This window comes from Gymnodraco acuticeps, unplaced genomic scaffold, assembly GCF_902827175.1.
Source record: "Gymnodraco acuticeps unplaced genomic scaffold, fGymAcu1.1, whole genome shotgun sequence".
In the NCBI taxonomy this organism is placed as follows: domain Eukaryota; kingdom Metazoa; phylum Chordata; class Actinopteri; order Perciformes; family Bathydraconidae; genus Gymnodraco; species Gymnodraco acuticeps.
In genome coordinates, this window is record NW_022989917.1 from 355,352 (window position 1) to 373,761 (window position 18,410).

The following is an 18,410-nucleotide window of genomic DNA, read 5'->3' on the forward strand; positions in this document are numbered from 1 at the left end:
CCCCCAAGGCGCCTGGTGGACGGTAGAGAACAACAATGGTTAACTGTATAGGATGGGTTACTGTGACGGCATGGAATTCAAAGGTGGAAGGAGTGATGTTAGGTAGCTTGAAGAGGGAAAAGCTCCATTTGGGAGAGAGCAGGAGACTAGTGCCACCTCCTCTGCCAGTTGGTCTGGGTGTATGGGTGAAGGAATATGCTGTGGAGAGAGCTGCTGGGGTGGATGTGTTGGATGGAGTAATCCAGGTCTCAGTGAGAGCAAGGAAATCCAGAGACTGCAGGGATGCGTAGCCAGAGATGAAGTCAGCCTTAGGAACAGCTAACTGGCAGTTACACAGGCCCCCTGCAACTAGATGTTGGATCTCAGTGGAGAATGTGGGATAGACGAGAGCAGGCCGGTTATATCGATTACGAGATACACGGCAGTGATAATTGCGAGAAGACACATGAACAGGAATGGAGAAAATACACATGATTATAGCATGAGGGGCTAAAAACTAAAGAAAATAAAACACCAGCGATACTTACTTCAATCAAAGTAGGATTTGCCTCCTCTTTGCCTCCCTCGTGACTCCCGCAGGACTCTAATGTCTTTGTCAGTCTTACTCCCGCAGGACTCTAATGTCTTTGTCAGTCTTCGTCTGTCTGCCGCTGAAGCTGACGCTCCAGGAACCTGCTACCTAAAATGGACACCTGATTGCTGAGTTCTCACAGCTGTGGGGCCATGTCCCTTTAATTAGTTAACTCTCTGCAGCTGATGGCCCTCAAAAGGAAATCTAGACTGGCTCCCTCCTGAGTTGTTATTGTATCTTTTCAGTGGCCCAATGGTTTTACAATTACATTAAACCCTAAGTTATAAAGTTATGAGTTTAACCCTTAATACAGTTACACCTACTCAATAAAGCTCTTAGTATTCTACAAATGTTTAAATCAAAGTTAACCCTAGCAGTCAGTTAGTTCAGTTTTAAGGTTTCAGTCAAATTACTTGTCCCAAGTTTCTGCCTGACAGATACTGTAGCGGTTTTGAGATTTTAAAATCACAATTTCAGTCAGATCAACTACAGAGCATTTATACAGAGTACACACACTGAAACAGAGAAGTCTAAAAACAGAATGTTACTCACACAATTCTAGAAGTCACCAGTTGTTATCCTGATCCAGATTTGAACACTGTCAGGACGGTGGTGCTACGGCTATTGGTCAATTTTCCACCTATCAGGGGAATGAGAGGTTGGGCCACGGCCGGCCATTGCAGCTCGAAAGCGCTGGAGACGCTGTAGTAGATGCCAGGCCTGTAAGTGGCGCTGTAGTCTGCCACAAAAGCAGCGAAGAAGACTTCCCTTGCATGGTTGCCATGGTTGCCCTTCTGTTTATTCTCCGCTGTGGCTCTTTTTCTCCCTCCCCGAGGCAAGCGTTTGCGCCTCCTGCTTTAAAACAAATGAATAATGACTCTATATAATCATATGTAAGGGATAATGTGCAGCGACGCGGTCATTATGGGGAAAAGAATACCGACAGGCTGATCAGGAGCCCGACGCGAAGCAGAGGGATCTAGACCGGCTTATTACATGGCCACATTCTCAACAAAGTAACGACATGACTCCCAATATTAATTGAAATGCTTTTATGGATTTAGAAAACGATTTTATTGATTTAAAAAATAGTTGTATGTATTGATTTAAATTGACATGCATCCGCTAAGAAAAATAGTCCGTTGTTACTGTTTGAACTAACGTAGCAACGGCAGGAACGGCTTCGATAGTGTTTTTGAAGAGCTTTTTGATTACAGATTTGAAAACATTGTTGCTTGCTTTAAAAGTAGCACAATTCATTATGTCAAACCTTGGAAAGTATCTAGATATCCCTGCCCTAATGCCAAAGTAACTGCTAACTCCCCTCTCATGCAGGGGGGCGTGGTCAGTTGCAGCTCACAGAATCAGCCCCCTGCAAAAACAGGGCTTGAAAGAACAAATAGAGTGAAATGAGGCATGGCTGAAATGCAGGATCTGTTTGGTATTTTGAAGAAAAAAAAAAATATTTATATAGGTATGGCCCTACAATATATGTTTCAAATATAGCATGATAGGTCCACTTTAAGTCTTGGATAGCAGAGTATGAATTAGGGCTGGGCGATTTTTTCGGTTTTAACGATTAATTTGCATTTTTACTTTCCTACGGTTTGTGGCTGAACCGAAAAATCGCGATTTGAAAACATTTCTAGACTCCGCAGATTTGTTTTGCTACTGTATCGACCTATATAAAGTATATAAATATATATATTTTTTCAAAATACCAAAAAGATCCTGCATTTTAGCCATGCCTCATTTCGCTCCATTTGCTCTTTCCAGCGCTGTTTTTGCAGGGGGCTGATTCTGTGAGCTGCAGCTGACCACACCCCCCCTGCAGGAGAGGGGAGCGTGCTCTGAGATAAGCTGCTGGGCTGTCAGAAGAGGGGGAGAAAAAGAGATCTCCGTCCTCCGTGTTTTATTCTTATAGAAGTAAGAAGAGAAGTAATGGGGCAAAAACCCTCCTTTTTACGCAGCGGTCCAGACATAGACATCAAACTGCGACACATATTCAGTTGGCAGTTACTTTGGCATTAGGGCAGGGATATGTAGATACTTTCCAAGGTTTGACATAATGAATTGTGCTACTTTTAAAGCAAGCAACGATGTTTTCAAATCTGTAATCAAAAAGCTCCTCAAAAACACTATCGAAGCAGTTCCTGCCGTTGCTACGTTAGTTCAAACAGTAACAACGGACTACTTTTCTTAGCGGATGCATGTCAATGTAAATCAATACATAAAACTATTTTTTAAGTCAATAAAATCATTTTCTAAATCCATAAAAGCATTTCAATTAATATTGGGAGTCATGTCGTTACTTTGTTGAGAATGTGGCCATGTGTAATAAGCGGGATAATGTGCACATTGCACATTGCATAATGTGCCTTCATGCCGATCTAGATCCCTCCGCAAAAAAAAAAAAAAAACCGGCTGCTTCGCGGGCGAGATCCGGCTCCCGTCGTTCACCTAAAGGAAGGCTCCAGTCATTAGATAATTAATCAAAACTTCAGTATTTAGTGAAACATTATGTTTAAACCATACCCTGAAGAAATCAGCAATATTCCCCGGTAAATAATGATTTTATAGCTCTTTTTTATCAAAACCTGTATATTCCGTCAGGCAGCTGCCATTTTGGCCATTTTCAGTAGTCACATGATCCGAAAAACTAGGTCGTGACATCATCTATGCGTTCACTTTGTAAACACACGACGAAAACATGGCGGAGTATTTGAGTTCGGACTCGTCAGCCGAGGAAGAAGTTTAGAAAAATAAAGTCCAGGTGGACTTACTTTGAATTATCACTATAGGTATTCATTCCATCCAAATACAACTGTAAAAAAAACAAAAAACATACTCTGTTATCCTCTTAGGCCCCACGGACCCGGTTCCGGGGCCGAAATTGTGTCATTTGCAGGAAACAACGTCTAAGGAACTTTACTATTTAATAAACTATGAATATTTTATATCCATATAACGGGAAAAAAACTAATTTAACTGATCTTTTTCATTTTTTTCTTCAAACAAAACACACAATGCTAACAGTGAGCCTCTGAATTAGCCCAGAGCGAAAAATGCTAACCTATTACTGCACCGAAAATCACTCCTAGCTCCCTTATTACTTATCCTAGCTGCACATCCAACACATCGTTTATGATCGTAAAGACACAGAATCTAACGGTGCTCACCTCAACACTGAAAGATACAAACTTGCGACGTTATCAACAAAAACGTACATCAAAACAAGTGGCGGTAGGTACTAACATGCGCTAGGCTAACATGGCTTACCTTGGTCTTTGTCTGCTCTAAACTGGTCTTCAATGACATTACAACGATAAAAACGATGATGTAGTTAATCCATAAGTTAATATCCAATGTGACTGTGTCCCCTTTGAAATGTTCTGATAATCTATAAGCAATAAAACTGCAATTCGTTATCTGCTGTCCGCTCTGTGCTCCGTGCGCTCTGGGTCCTGCAATTCCTGCAATTCCTGCTTCCTTACGTAGTAAACAATAAGTAAAGTCTGCTGAGTAATGTGCTTACGCTGGCTGGCATTGGCAGTGCACTGCATCCCCATTAAGTAATGGTTGATTAATAAATCCCATTTTATGTTTCATCATACTCTCAGAGTAGTCGTCCGGAAACTTGAAATGTTCGCTGCATACATGCGCCTGTGGATCTTTCGGTTCGGGCCGAGCACATTTCGCTAGCCACTGCCTCCGAACGTACTTCCTACGCTTACCCGTTGGCAATAGATGGAACCGAGCATTCCGTGGATTGTTCCTATCCGAATTGTGGCAATGTTTCGCGATACAATGAGGCATATTTCTATAGAATTGTGAGAGTAACTAGAGTAAACAACATGAACAAAGCACATCCGTCAATTTGTCCTCGACACCAAACGCATAGTTCACGTCACTTCTGGTAAAATAAGTCATGTGACTCGTCAAAATGGCGCCGCCCACAGGGTTGATGTTATTTCGGTAATTAATCAGTTTAAAATCACTGATAACGTCATCGGATACAAAAAAAAAAAAGAAGACTGACAGAGACTGGTCTGTTTTATCGGATGATAATTATTTAAAAATGCGTGTCATGAGCATTCCCTCCCTTTAAAAGAGCCGGCTCAAAGCGCCAGCTCGTTCGCGACCGACACATCACTACTGACAGTGTCGTCTACCTCCCAGTCAGAGCAGGACAAAATTGAAGCTGAGCTGTCATCCTATTTGTTGTCGTCTGAGACAGACCCTGATACAGACCCACTGCAGTGGTGGAAGCTACATGAAGCTAACTTCCCAAGACTGAGTAATCTGGCCAAGAAATATCTCTCCATTCCTGCCACAAGTGCCCCTTCGGAGAGGGTTTTCAGTACGGGGGGTAACATTGTAACATGCCAAAGAGCATGCCTCAAGCCACCGGCAGTAGACAGGCTTGTCTTCCTCTCGAAAAACCTGTAGACAACTTCCTAGAAAGTTAAAGGGATGTTATTTTGTTTGAGGGTATTTTTTTATTATTCATTTCATTATCATTATTTATTATTTGTTGTATTTCATTTTACAAGTTTTTTCAGGGATGGCCTAAAAGAGATTTATTTTGTTTGATTTAAAAAAAATCTTTGCACATTAATGACAGCCAAGTGCCGTGGTGCTGTTTTTATTTTATTTTTTGTATTCTTGAACAACTGATTTGTTCACATAGGCCTAGACTACTTGGTAATCTCATTTATTTGTATTGTGTTAATAAAGAAAATATGTATTTAAATTTTGCCTTGGTCTGGTTTGTTTAGAAAAAAACAGAAAATAATCGAGGTTTAAATCGAAAATTGTCCATTAGTTAGAAAAAAAATCGCGATTTTATTTTTAGGCCAAATAGCCCAGCCCTAGTATGAATGTCCTCTTGCTATTTTCAGATGATACGTGTGTAGGGTTGGGAACCGAAACTCGGTTCCAGATGAGAACCGATAAGAAAATGCCGGGTACTAGGGCTGAACGATATATCGTGTCATGGCGATAACTGCGATATGCGCATGCATCGCATCGCAAGGACGTGCGGTTTTATTAATTTTTTATAATCATTTTTTTTTTTTTAGGACGTGCGATATTAAGTAGGTACATTAACTCAAACACGTCATGTTACAATTATTTTGCTGCTTGCTACTAAAGGAAAACTTGCGCGGCTCTCATGTCAGGGGTACTTGAGTGAGTGACATGCAGGCTCTGCATGCACAGCAAACCACCAATCACAATCATTCTTGATCAGATCACAGCAGATCATCAAAACACCGAACGAGGCACAGGAGGACAATACCGGCGAGAATGAAGATTTACTTCCAAAAAGAAAAGCAACATTCGCCATCTGGAACTATTTTGGATACAAAAAGGTTCTTCTCTTCTTCATTCACAGATGAACCCCCTTATTTGAGGGTAAGCAACATGCAGTATCATGACATGTTAGATCATGACTTAAGGTATGATGAGTCAACCAGTTAAGATCCAGACGTCCGTGACTAAAATCCTTCATCCGGTTAAATATAAAAAAAACGCAATATATATCGCAGGGAAAAATAAATAAATATCGCAATGTCATTTTTTTTCAATAACGTGCAGCCCTACCGGGTACCCATACAAAATACACAATTTCGGTTCTGCTTAACGGTTCCTAAACGCGGTAGACCCTGTATTCCACCGCGCAGGCGGACCCGGTGACCCGGTGGAATACAGGGTATGGGCGGACTGGCCATCTGTGTGTTCTGGAGAATCACAGAACGGCCTCGGTTCGCTGACGGCCGGCACCACCCTTAATCTTTTTAAACGGCATCCTGTAAGTTGCGCTGACAGGCGACAGGTCTACAGTTGCCCCGCAGCAAGGCTCCCCCCGCCCTCCCGTAGACAGTTCACGAGCTCAGTCACTTCATAACACCAAAGATGGATCGCGGTAAACGCTCTGAAGTGAGGCTCCACTACACTAAAAAAGAAAAAGACAAGGCACAGTTGAATGCCTGTTAATAGCTTGCCATATTTTTTATTTGTAAAAGGTCAATTAAAGCTTAAAAGAATATAAATCTTTTTGTTATCTAAACGTTTGACCTCTTTCTTTTACAATTTTGGAATCGATAAGAACCGGAATCGATACATTTCAAACAATACCCATCCCTATACGTGTGTAAAGTTTGTGAAGGCAGGAGGAAAAAGCTTCCGCGATCACCATCTCCTCCGTTCCTCCAAACCCCGCCCCCTCCCTGAAAATAATGAGTGACAGGCTGATATTAACCTGATAGAAACTTTATTATTCACTTAATCACTGATTGAGATATGATGAAGCTAACTTAATCTCCTACAATCATGGGATGTATGTAACAGTAAGACAGGATGTAAGTGTGCACCCACATGAAGTGTTTTTGTTTTTATATGCTGTTGTCTGCTGTGTTCAGACTCAAGTCATGTTAGTGATGCCACATTCAGGACATTCAGTGTCCTTTTCTTAACAAAAGACCGTTGCTAGAAGCTGCAGCTAGACCGCAGAAGCATTAGTTTTTTGTTTTTGAGGATGGAACAACTTCACACACAGATACTGTATAGGGATGCTAGAGCTATGCAATTGATTTATTTTGGTTTATAAATGAATGTCAAGACATTTATGTTATTGATTTCTGAAGCACTTTCTAAATAATAAAAAGAGAGTTCATATGTATTTACTGCATGTATGCATTGATGAAAAAGAAGCCATGTGCAGTAATATAGAAAATTGAGGATGCAACGCATTGGTATGAATCGTGATGCATCGGGGAATCGAATCGTGAGACCAGTGAAGATGTACAGCCTTAGCTGCTATTGGGTGGAGAAAAGTACAGCCACACACAAAGACTGTAGTTGGCTCGTAGTCATTGCACATTTCTGGTATAATGTATTTTTTATGTGAGAGTAAGAAAATAAATGTAAACACTAGCTGATTCAGCAATAACAAAATGATGTCTTTGTTCCCACCTAATTTCCTTCTGTTGGAGGTTTCAACACTTCCTCCGACAGAAGGAGGATGCTGTTGATACAACCTGAGTTCATTAGCTTATTGTTAGAGGTCACCACCAGCCGCCAGAACACATGATGCTTAATCCTGGCATGTGGTTTATAAGTAACTGGTTAACTAGTTGGATTACAGCAAAGTTACCTCTCTAGATACTGAACCAGTTTTTACAAAGCCATTAAGAAATGTCTTATTTAGAATTGACTTCATTTGTATTTTAACAACAGAGTGAGGATATTGTAAAACATCTTCATCTTTAAATAAAATCTCAAATAACATGAAAACAACTACTACTTTCTGGATAGCTATATTAAAACAAATAGGAGACATTACAAGTGAGCTGCTTGTTAAAAAAGCCTCCCCTTGTAGTCACAAGTAACATATCTGTTTAGGTTCTTAAAGGACAAGTCTTTTATTTTGATAGAAAAGAGACTTCATTTAGATTTCAAATAGCAGTTGACGGACAGACGCGATGCAAAGATTTGAGAAAAACGCATAGTGAATTGTCCTAGAAAAAGAAATGATTCTACCTTCATTGGCTTCCTTCTATTGTGAGTAAATTAAACATCAGCCTGTATTAGTTATGGTAATCACAATCATTTCCTGACCAATAGTTGACCCTTTTATAACTGATCATTAACTGTTAACTGTGTCTAACAAGCTGTCCTCCTGCACAATGGCTGATTAGGTCAAATCTATCATTTACTGCAAGATGCAGAGCATGCGCAAAATGGGCAACTGAGTCCGAAGAAAACCAGTCCGGCTGAGTTAGGAGCCAAGTAGTTGGAAGTGTGATCTTCATTGCATCATTACCTGTGAAGTTGACAGCCGTGTCTCTGCCTGGCATAAAGTCATTCTGGCCTAATTCCAAACCGGCACCTACACACTCTCCCACTCAGTGACAGTGAAGCGGCATCTCTTGGATGAAAAAAAACACAAAATAATAATAATACAACTATTTAGTGGTGTTTTTATATCTGATGTTTATGAGCTGCTTGGTTTTTGCAAAAGTACCTGTGTATGTGTGTATATATCTATCCAAAGCTAAATAAATAAAGACATCTACTGTTTTATAGACTAGTCACAGGCGTATTTGATCCTAAGTAAAACAATACCAATGCAAGCTTCCAGTTCTTGGCATCTGTATGACAATAATAAATGTCTATCCTAGGGCTGTGCAATTAATCGTATTTTAATCGCGATTACGATTATGGTTTGCGACGATTATGAAAACAGCATAATTGACAAAATACGATTATTTTGCTGGGTGCGCTTTCGCCCCTCCCTAAATGCCCACTCGGCCACGTGGGAGTGACATGTGTTGTGAGTGTTCAGCGCGAGCGAATATGTCAGATCAAGTGCAGCAACTCGTTAAAAAGAAGGGTACAACTATTTCCACTATTTGGAAGTACTTTGGCTTTCAGGAGTCCGACGTGGAGCAAAACAAAGTATAGTGCAGGATTTGTTACCAGGTTGTGTTGGCACCACACGCCAACACAACCAATCTCTTTAATCAGCTGAAATACAACCACAAAGTGCAATACGACCGGGCAGTAATACAACAAAAAGCAGATGCCCGCTCGACTTCATCCACCACATCATCACAGTCATCGATTCAGGACACATTGTACAGAGCAACGGCCTACGCGACGAGCTCGCAGAGACACAGAGATATTACAGGTGCCATTACATTTCACATCGCTAAAGATATGTGCCCAGTTAGCACTGTTAGCAACCAGGGCTTTAAGCAACTTGTCAACACGTTGGACAAGCGTTACGCGATGCCGTCTCGGTATTATTTCAGCAGGTCTGCGGCTGCGCTGCCTGCGCTATATGACAAATGCCGTGGGGAAGTTGAGAGAGATGTGGCTTCAGCTGACTACTTTGCTACCACAACAGACCTATGGTCTAGCCCAGGGGTGCCCAACCAGTCGATCGCGAGATGTGTCTAAAAATAGAACAACAATATTCTGTTTTATCGTTAATGTCCTGTAACATAATCTTCCTGTGCCAGAATAATGCACTTGGACGCATCAAAGCTTTGTGATTGGCCTGCGTCACCCCATGTGTCGGGGCGTGGCTGAGGGTCTTCAGTACAGGTGGCAATATTGTCACCTGCCTGCGCTCATCTCTGAAACCAGACCATGTAAACAGGCTGGTGTTTCTTGCGAACAATCTTTAAGAGATGACATGAGCAGCCCTACCAGCATTTGCCATGGTGGCCTAAACATTTTTATTTGGTCTTAAATTGTAGTTCAACATTTATTTCCTGTTACTTCTGGACCATGACGGTTGGCCAGCCTTCAACGTTTAACTGAGTGGAATATGTTGAATATGTTTTACCAAAATGTTGGCTATATGTTAAGGAGTTTTCAGTAGGTTGTGACAGTGCACTGCAACATGTTTGATTTCATTTATTTTGGTCTAATTTATTTTTATTTATCATATTAATATATGTTTAGTATGGTTTTGGAAGTGCGCTCCAACATATTTGTTGATCTTGTTTATTGGTCAAATATTATTTGTTTTAAAGTTCAATAAATGGTCAATGAATAATCGTCAAAATAATCGTGATATCAATTATTGACCCAAATAATCGTGATTATGATTTTTGCCATAATCGCACAGCCCTAGTCTATCCTATTTTGTGCACTTTACACCGAACTCTTTGCACACAGCGTGTTTCATGGCGGCTGCAAACAGTGTTGCACATGGTCAGGAATCGCAGCTGGTTACTTCAGGACCGATGCAAACTCACTGCTGGAGGGTTTAATAACTCCCATTCCCAACTTGTTGGTTTGGTTCTTAATATGGCAACTCTTCCATGTGAACGTGCAAACAGAGTTGAATTCGGCAGGGACATTGTGTAGGGTCCGGATTGGATTTAAGTTTCTGTCTGCGTTCCCACCAGTGTATTGCCATTGAGATTTCTCCAATATCACTTAAATCAATAATGGATTAAGAAAATGTTTTACTATTTATGTTCTGTCTGTTAACTAATAGATTCAACAGCAAATCGTTTTAACTCTAAATAATACATAATTGACTGTGAAATCAATCATATTGTTTGGACAATTTGTCCCAGACTATTGGTTCAAATAAGGTAAATAATAGATGATTGAACCTTTTTAGCAGTTGTTCTCTCTCTCCAGGCTTCATTCAGCTTGCTCTCTGCGACACACACCCGAATCAACAAACTCTCCATCTGCAGCCTCTTTAAGACATGCACTGTAACCAGGAAATACTCTGCCAGTTTTACATGCAAAGCCACCAGAGTTGTAAAAAAAATCAAAGACTGACTAACTCTTCATCTACTTCGCTGATGAAGATAACATGCCAGCTTAACGACATGTTGTACAAAGCAATTGCTAACCTAGTACATTCAAAATAACTTCCTGCTTGGCCAATGTGGACGTTTTTAAATATCTTGGGAGCACTGCGACTTTAAGGGATCGGTCGATATGAAAATAATTTGATCTCATAATATTTGAGAACAAATACCTTTTAATATATCGGCACTATTTTGTATGGTTGACCAGCATTGCTTTAAATATGTTTTTACACAATGAGAATTTTGATAAATAGCCATCAGTTATTTAGAATAATCGCTGAGTGGGTAAAGACAAGTAATAGAACATATAACAGGAAATGACATCATCTTACTGTAATGGAACCTTTGAAATCAGGAAAAGATGGAAACAATATTACGATATCCATAATGACAGACGATACCTGGCCTGCGTCTCACTTCTCTTATTTTTCATTTCCTCGCTCCTCGGTCTCGGCCTCACCGGAAGTTGATTTGACTGCGCCATCTTGAATACCGTCCCAGTGGCCTTATTTTTGCCGGAGGATCGAGGAGCGATAATGGAGGAGCGATAATGGAGGAACTACCAGACCATCCTCCGATGAAATCCTCAGACACTCGCCCCGCCCCCTTACTGTATATCGCTCACTGATTGGACGATGCAGCGCATGCACTGATCTGATGCTTCTTGACATGAGAGCAGTTTCCCAGCGGAGTGAAGAAAATACATGAACCTCACGGGAGTCACTCCTCAGTTTATACCGTGTTTTGTTTCAATTCATGTATCATTTAGTTACAAATATGTGATATATCTGAACAACAAAGTGGTCAAAAATCATTTTATTCATTTATTGGAAACATTTTCATGATCGCTTTTTACGTTTTAAGAATGGCGTTTATCTTTTTTGAGAATGAGTTCTTATTTTATTTTATTTACTTGGGTCTACAACAGATGATACAAATGTTTGTGTCAGTAAATGTGTACTAACAGTGAAAACAACGGGGACAGAGCTGCTGTCAGACATCAGCTGTGCAGCGTCATCACAAACGGACGTAGCTTCACGTGACGCTCCGGAGGAAAGGACGTCCCATTGCTCTTAAAACTCATTTCCCTGCTTCTCGTGGTTTCCTTGCGTCTCTCCATGCTTCCCTGGAGGGAGGGACTAAACACAGGGAAACGACGCAAGTGAGGGACGCAAGGAATCCATTTAACCGAAGTGAGACGCAGCCCTGGTCTCATATCACAATGTAGATAAATATCAATATATGTTTTCTGGCCTTTTTTAATCAAAAACAACTTTAATTACAATGTTTAAGAGGCAAACAAACAAAAAACAACAGTATTAACCTGCGCAAAATGTTATTTTGACAGTCAACATAGTTTTGGCCCAAAATAAATGAAATATAAATGGCTATTTGGCATCCCATGAGCCATCTGAATGTACCAAATCAGGCTTTTCTGGCAGAGTTGTATTGTCTAAATATACATGTAGGGAAATACAAGTGCTGCATTGGACTCTGTATCGGCTGTTTTCCAATATTAAAGGATGTGGATCGGCCCTTATGTAGTTTGAAAATTCAACATCGACCTGTTGAACAGAGGCCTATGTGTGAACTCCAAAAAGACATTGTTCAAACAGATGGAGGAACCCAGCAGCCTGACCGGTTCCAAGTGTGAAAGGCGTTTTTATAGTTATTTCTCCAGTCTAACAAGTCTCTCTTTTCTCTGCTCAACAACAGTTCTAATAAAACAGGTTTATCGTACTAGTCATTACTCGCTTCATTCAGTGTCACATATCCATTCATTAAATAAATATGCAGAACATTTCACGCCTCAGTTCCAGTCCTGTGGTGTAACTAATCTTTTGATATCCGGCTTTACAAAGCAGCCTTCTCCTACTTTAACTGTCAGTAATTATTAACGCAACTTTCATGGCTTCTTCTTTGTTTAGCCTTTGACCTTCCACTTGACTTACTTTGACTTCTAAATCTGTCAAGGGTTCAATTATATTGACATTTACACTACATGACTTCTTCCAGTATTCCTATATTATAATGTTAGCATGTAAACAAATATATAGGCCTACAGTTCGTATCCACACACGTTGCCGTTTTGATCTTCCCTTACATCATATGCCTTTCTTGTGATTAAAGACAGCGACACATCGCGTGTAAAGGCATACTTTTATAAACCTAAATGCAGGTTTTTGGGAAACATTTTCACATTGTTGCATTTTTTTCAATAAATCCCAAAACATAACAATTGCACACAATATATGTAGTTATAAAACATGACATACGAAAAACATACTTACATTTGGTATGACTTTTACTTAAGTGTTTTACATAGTCATTTTATCTCCACATGTTGAGAGCTGTTCTAACCTGTTTGGACATCCCAGCAGGTGGATAATTATATATAAGCATAAATCTGCACACGTCCTTCGTAGACGATAAAATAGTGTAGAACCTAAGACTTTCTCAAAGATTCAAAAGGATACAAGGATGAATCCGTCTGAGCAAAATACATCATCTGCCAGCAGACAATTGCTATATGCTTATTAATCTTATTAAAATCCTAACACAATTATATGGCATTCGTTGAGCTGACACAAATGAAGGAGGGGAGATGCAGAGAGTAAGGGAGGAGGACGGAGAATGATAAAGGGATGCAGTGTGTTTCCGAAAGAAATGTTCTGTTAGTGGGTGGAAGTGCTGCAGGAATGTCAGTTGTAGTGGTAATCAGTCACAAGTGTTTGTTTGAAGAGTGGTGCATTTGTGTGATTCTGTATAGATCGGGAAATAATATAGATTTTTAGAGCTTTTTTGATACAGAAAACTTTCAAAAGGTCCTCAATTGAATTTCCTTAATTTTCTTGAGTTGGCCTTGAGAGTGACGGCAAACACTTGAGTCAGAGCCACTCATCATCCCAGCAGACTTGAAATCAAGGCACACTGCATGCAGTGTCTGTTTAAAACATGCCTGCCTGCTGTGGTTATGTTGCTTGGACTTTCTCGAGAACCGCTCATAAAAACAACTTCACACTCAAAAAACAGTTTAATACAGACTGGTTGACAAACTAATGAAAAAAACAACCCAAATCTGGCTTCTATCACGGTCAAAAACATCGGTTAAATACACTTAGTGGATGTATTAATGTCATATTTGGCCTACTTTGACAGAACCAGCATGATTATAAAGTACAGAATAGATGTAATTATTGGAGGTATTTTTCAGAGTGGTGCAGTGATGAAGTATTTATTCAAGCTGCATCGAAAGATGTCCCTCGACAAAAGTTAAAAATGAAATAATTGTAATAGATTATCCTTTTTATACTTATATGATGTCTGAAGTCTACAAACAGAAAGTGAGACTGTTCAAGACACTTGCAGGTAACATTTATTTAAAAACAAAATGCAGAATAAGAGAAAAATGATGACCCAAAACTGTCGGTAATCATCCATCACAGTTTTGCAGAACCATTTCCTGCCTCAACTTCGACCCTTTGTACTTACTGAAGTTGTGTGTACACAGGGTTCTTGTGCACTAAAAATGAAGATGTCATGAAGAGTTGTTATATACCAGAATTGTTCTTTGTCTCTTCCTCTACAATCCTCTCTTGTAGCTAGATCTGTGATGTTAGCAGTCAAGTTTACCAGCTGACTGAACAGGGAAAGAATTTCACACACACACACACACACACACACACACACACACACACACACACACACACACACACACACACACACACACACACACACACACACACACACACACACACACACACACACACACACACACACACACACACACACACACACAAAAGGAATCTCTGCCAGTATCCATGCTTAGTGTGTGAGTCGACCATTCAGTGAGGCAGTCTGTGATCTGCTTTGTTGTGTCTACATTTCAGACGGGGAGATCAGATAAACTGCAGACAAACACCTGCAATCAGCTTTAAAGAAACTGGTATCCAAGCTCAGAAGCAAATCACCTTGGTAACCTGTCAATCAGTGAAGCTGTAATTCATTCACACATTAGATTGAGTCACTTTGGAGAGTGTTATGTGTTCAAAAGAACAGAATTGGTGGTGTGACTGGTGCCCCACAGCTGCAGAATGACACATTGACTTGTTGATGTTGTTGTTGATGGAGTATGTCATCTCTAAACTCACATTTAGCCAGCTCTCTTTCTCTTTGTTTATGCTGAGTCACGGTTGCTTAATTTCCTCATTCACCACATCTTGTTTTAGGGAAATGAAAGAGACTTCCTGTATGAACTATTAGGTTAAGTTTAGGTGTTTCAAATGAGTTTTAGGAGATCTAACGCAGGCAGATTTCAGACAACAACCTGGAACTGACAGAAAGATATCGGGAGCTCCTTAAGCTTTTTAACCGTGTGAAATGGAGCAATGGTGTAACGGGTGGGAATGGTGAGTTGTCGCTGATAAGAAGATTAGAAAACTTTTAGCAACGGGTCGTATCGCACAGTACATGCTAGAATTTACCAGCTTTTTTCTATTTATCAATTGTTGTTTTTATTGCTTCATTTTGTTTCTACATTTTTCTATGTACATTTTTTTTTTTTTAGATGACCTTGCAATGCAGCAACACTTTTTTTCATCAGCATTAAGACGCATGTTGTGCTCATATAGTGGTTCCCATTAGGGGTGCAACAACTAATCGATTAAAATCGATGACCAAATTAGTTGCCAACTAATTCAGTCGTCGATTCGTTGGTGACGTCATCACGTGTGTTTTACGGGCAAGGCAAGTTTATTTATATAGCACTTTTCAACACAAGGCAATTCAAAGTGCTTTACAAAAAATGAAAGACATTAAGAAAATGGCATTTAAAATCAGTCATTAAAAAGAAAAGCTAATAAAATAAACATTAAAAGAAAAAATACATGGATAAAAGTTACAGTGCAGTCTAAGATGTGAGTAGTTCATTATATCGCAGTCTTAGTGTCGCCAACTCGTTTCTAACATGCAAAAAGACAAAAAAAATCGTCTATGGTGTATTTTCGACCTTTCCAATCCAGACGAGATCTCTCTCCCGTCTGTGTGCGAGGGGGCGGGGCAGTTTACACACGGCTGCTACATGCACACACAGCGGAGATGGCGGAGAGAAGCTCTCCAAAGTGTGGTTAAATGTTACCCGTCTTGAGGTGGACAATGCTCCTTGCCAAGAGAGTTCAGCATGTGAGGGCGGTAACACGAGCAATTTGTCTAAACATTTAGTAAAAGTGCTCCACATTCAGACGGAGGAATGCACCGGGTTCGACCGTCTTTCTAGCAGCTCTGTAGCACCATCCACGAGTAACGTTTCCACGTCAGGTGTTATGTATGCTAGCAGCAACACACGGAGTTAACTCCATTATACAAACATGGGTTAATGATTAGAGGTAACTGAGTTATTTAGTTTGTTAAAATTTCAGCTATTCTGTTCACAGTTCTGTCATCAGATTATTTAATACGATTTGTTAAAACACTGTTGTTTCTTTTGATGTGAAATATTATTGATTTAATTAATAAAAAGCAATGTTAATTTTTGTTTAGTTAATTTAATAATATATGTATTTTTGAATCAAGTATTAATCTTTATTGTCTTCATTGTTAGTTTCCACATGCCTAAAACAACCTCAAGCTACATCTAAAAGTTGATGGCTAAATAAGAGCGTTTGAGAAATTGTGCAAGGCATACAGTAATAGTCCGAATAGTCGATTAATCGTTTCATTAATCGATAGATTAATCGATTATCAAATGAGTCGTTTGTTGCAGCCCTAGTTCCCATCCAAAGGACTAAAGGGGCTGCAGAAAGCTTTAGTGTTGTTTATCTTGACATTTCATTGCGGTCGTCACTATTATCATTACTTATTGCTTGAGTGACATGTTGTTGATATTCCTGTGACATTAGTAAATGTCAAACACTTTATTAAATGAGATGTGTCAAGGCAAATGACCAGGAGACTTTCACTGAGTCTGCAGCACACAGGTAGATGACGTCATACTTTCTGTGTGTGTGTGAGAAATACTTGATATAAGTGTGCGAGAGATGTGAGGTATGTGACGCATACTGTGTGTGTGTGTTGTTGCTGGGCGAAAAGCTCTATAGTTAGGTCCCTCCCTATCTCCAGGTTACCATGGGGACAGAAACTCCCTCATGAGGGAACTTTGGGATTTTAGCCTTTGCAGACCGTTGTCTTTTTTGGTATTGTATGCAGCCCTAGTCTTAGTACATTAACTGTTGTCAGTTTGATTTATATTTTGCCATGCTGTGGACCTACAGTATAGCCTCAGGATTAGAACATGATCAGCTAGTCACACAGCACTACTGACAAGAGAAGTGTACTGATAAGTTCACTGTGAATCAAGAGTGCAACAAAAGAGCTCATGCAGACCAGAAAGCATTTCCTTAGACTGCAAATATAAGAGATGTGTTTTGACACACGGTTCAATTGTTACTCCTCCTATTAACATAACAATTCATATTTCAATAATCTAAAGCGTAGCAAAGCAAGTCAAGTTTTGGAACAGGGTTCAGGGATGGACACATTGATTATAATGTTTTGTGTGTCACATTAAGATGGCAAACCAGGAAGTAGATATTTTCGCATGATGGGTGAAAAAGTAACTTTGGGTCAGACTTCAGGAACATTAATATACTGTCAAAATGTGAATCTGCTTAATAACTACGTCAGTATTGTGTCTCCCAGGGCAGTAATGTTGGTCTGTGCACCATTTTTGGTCTAGACTGCGTAGTGTGTACTAATAAATGTAACAAAAAAAATTGCAATTTAGTGACAGAAAAACAAGTTTTGCAATATTATCTATAATAATAATATAGATTCTATTTTTAATCCCGCTGATTTCTATTTCTGTGCTGCACACACCATATAAGGACTACACTGGAAGAATTATTCATCAAAAATGTAAATGTTTAAATATTTTGTGAAAGCACCAAACAACCCTACAATATGTTCGGAATATCGATATTGATTTATTCATCAGAAATATCTCCATATTGCAGAGCCCTAATTTCCACTTGACACTTCACTTGAACGATTATTACAGTCTATCAATGTCTGATGATTGTGTGACATCATTATTTCTTCCCATGGTTCTCACCTGCTGTGTTTGTGTCAGTTCTTCCTGCAGGACACTAAAAGCAGCAACGGGACGTTCATCAACAGCCAGAGGTTGAGTCGCGGCTCGGAGGAGAGTCTGCCCTGCGAGGTTCTCTCAGGAGACATCATCCAGTTCGGCGTCGACGTCACTGAGAACACACGAAAAGGTACATATGAAATATATTTACAAACATACAATTCTAGTAAAGGTAGTACCCGGGTTTAAAAATGAAGACATGCTAAGAGAGATGAGGATTGTAAAGAATAAATGAATTTGGTTACAGTGAGATACAACGGAACTATTTTTGTCCCTACTCTACCAACCTTTAAATGCACACATACAACCCTGACATAATTACACTTGACTACCCCTTAATAGTACCTTAAGG

The 18,410-nt window shown here is 39.8% G+C and overlaps 1 protein-coding gene across 1 annotated transcript in view; it reads left to right on the forward strand.

Moving 5' to 3' along the window:
• The window catches only part of slmapa (sarcolemma associated protein a), a 77,420-nt gene that overhangs the window by 14,133 nt on the left and 44,877 nt on the right, over window positions 1-18,410 (forward strand). Inside the window, exon 3 of the mRNA XM_034209834.1 lies at window positions 18,041-18,188. Within this exon, the coding sequence (XP_034065725.1) occupies window positions 18,041-18,188 (148 nt within the window). The remainder of the gene's footprint in view (window positions 1-18,040; window positions 18,189-18,410) is intronic.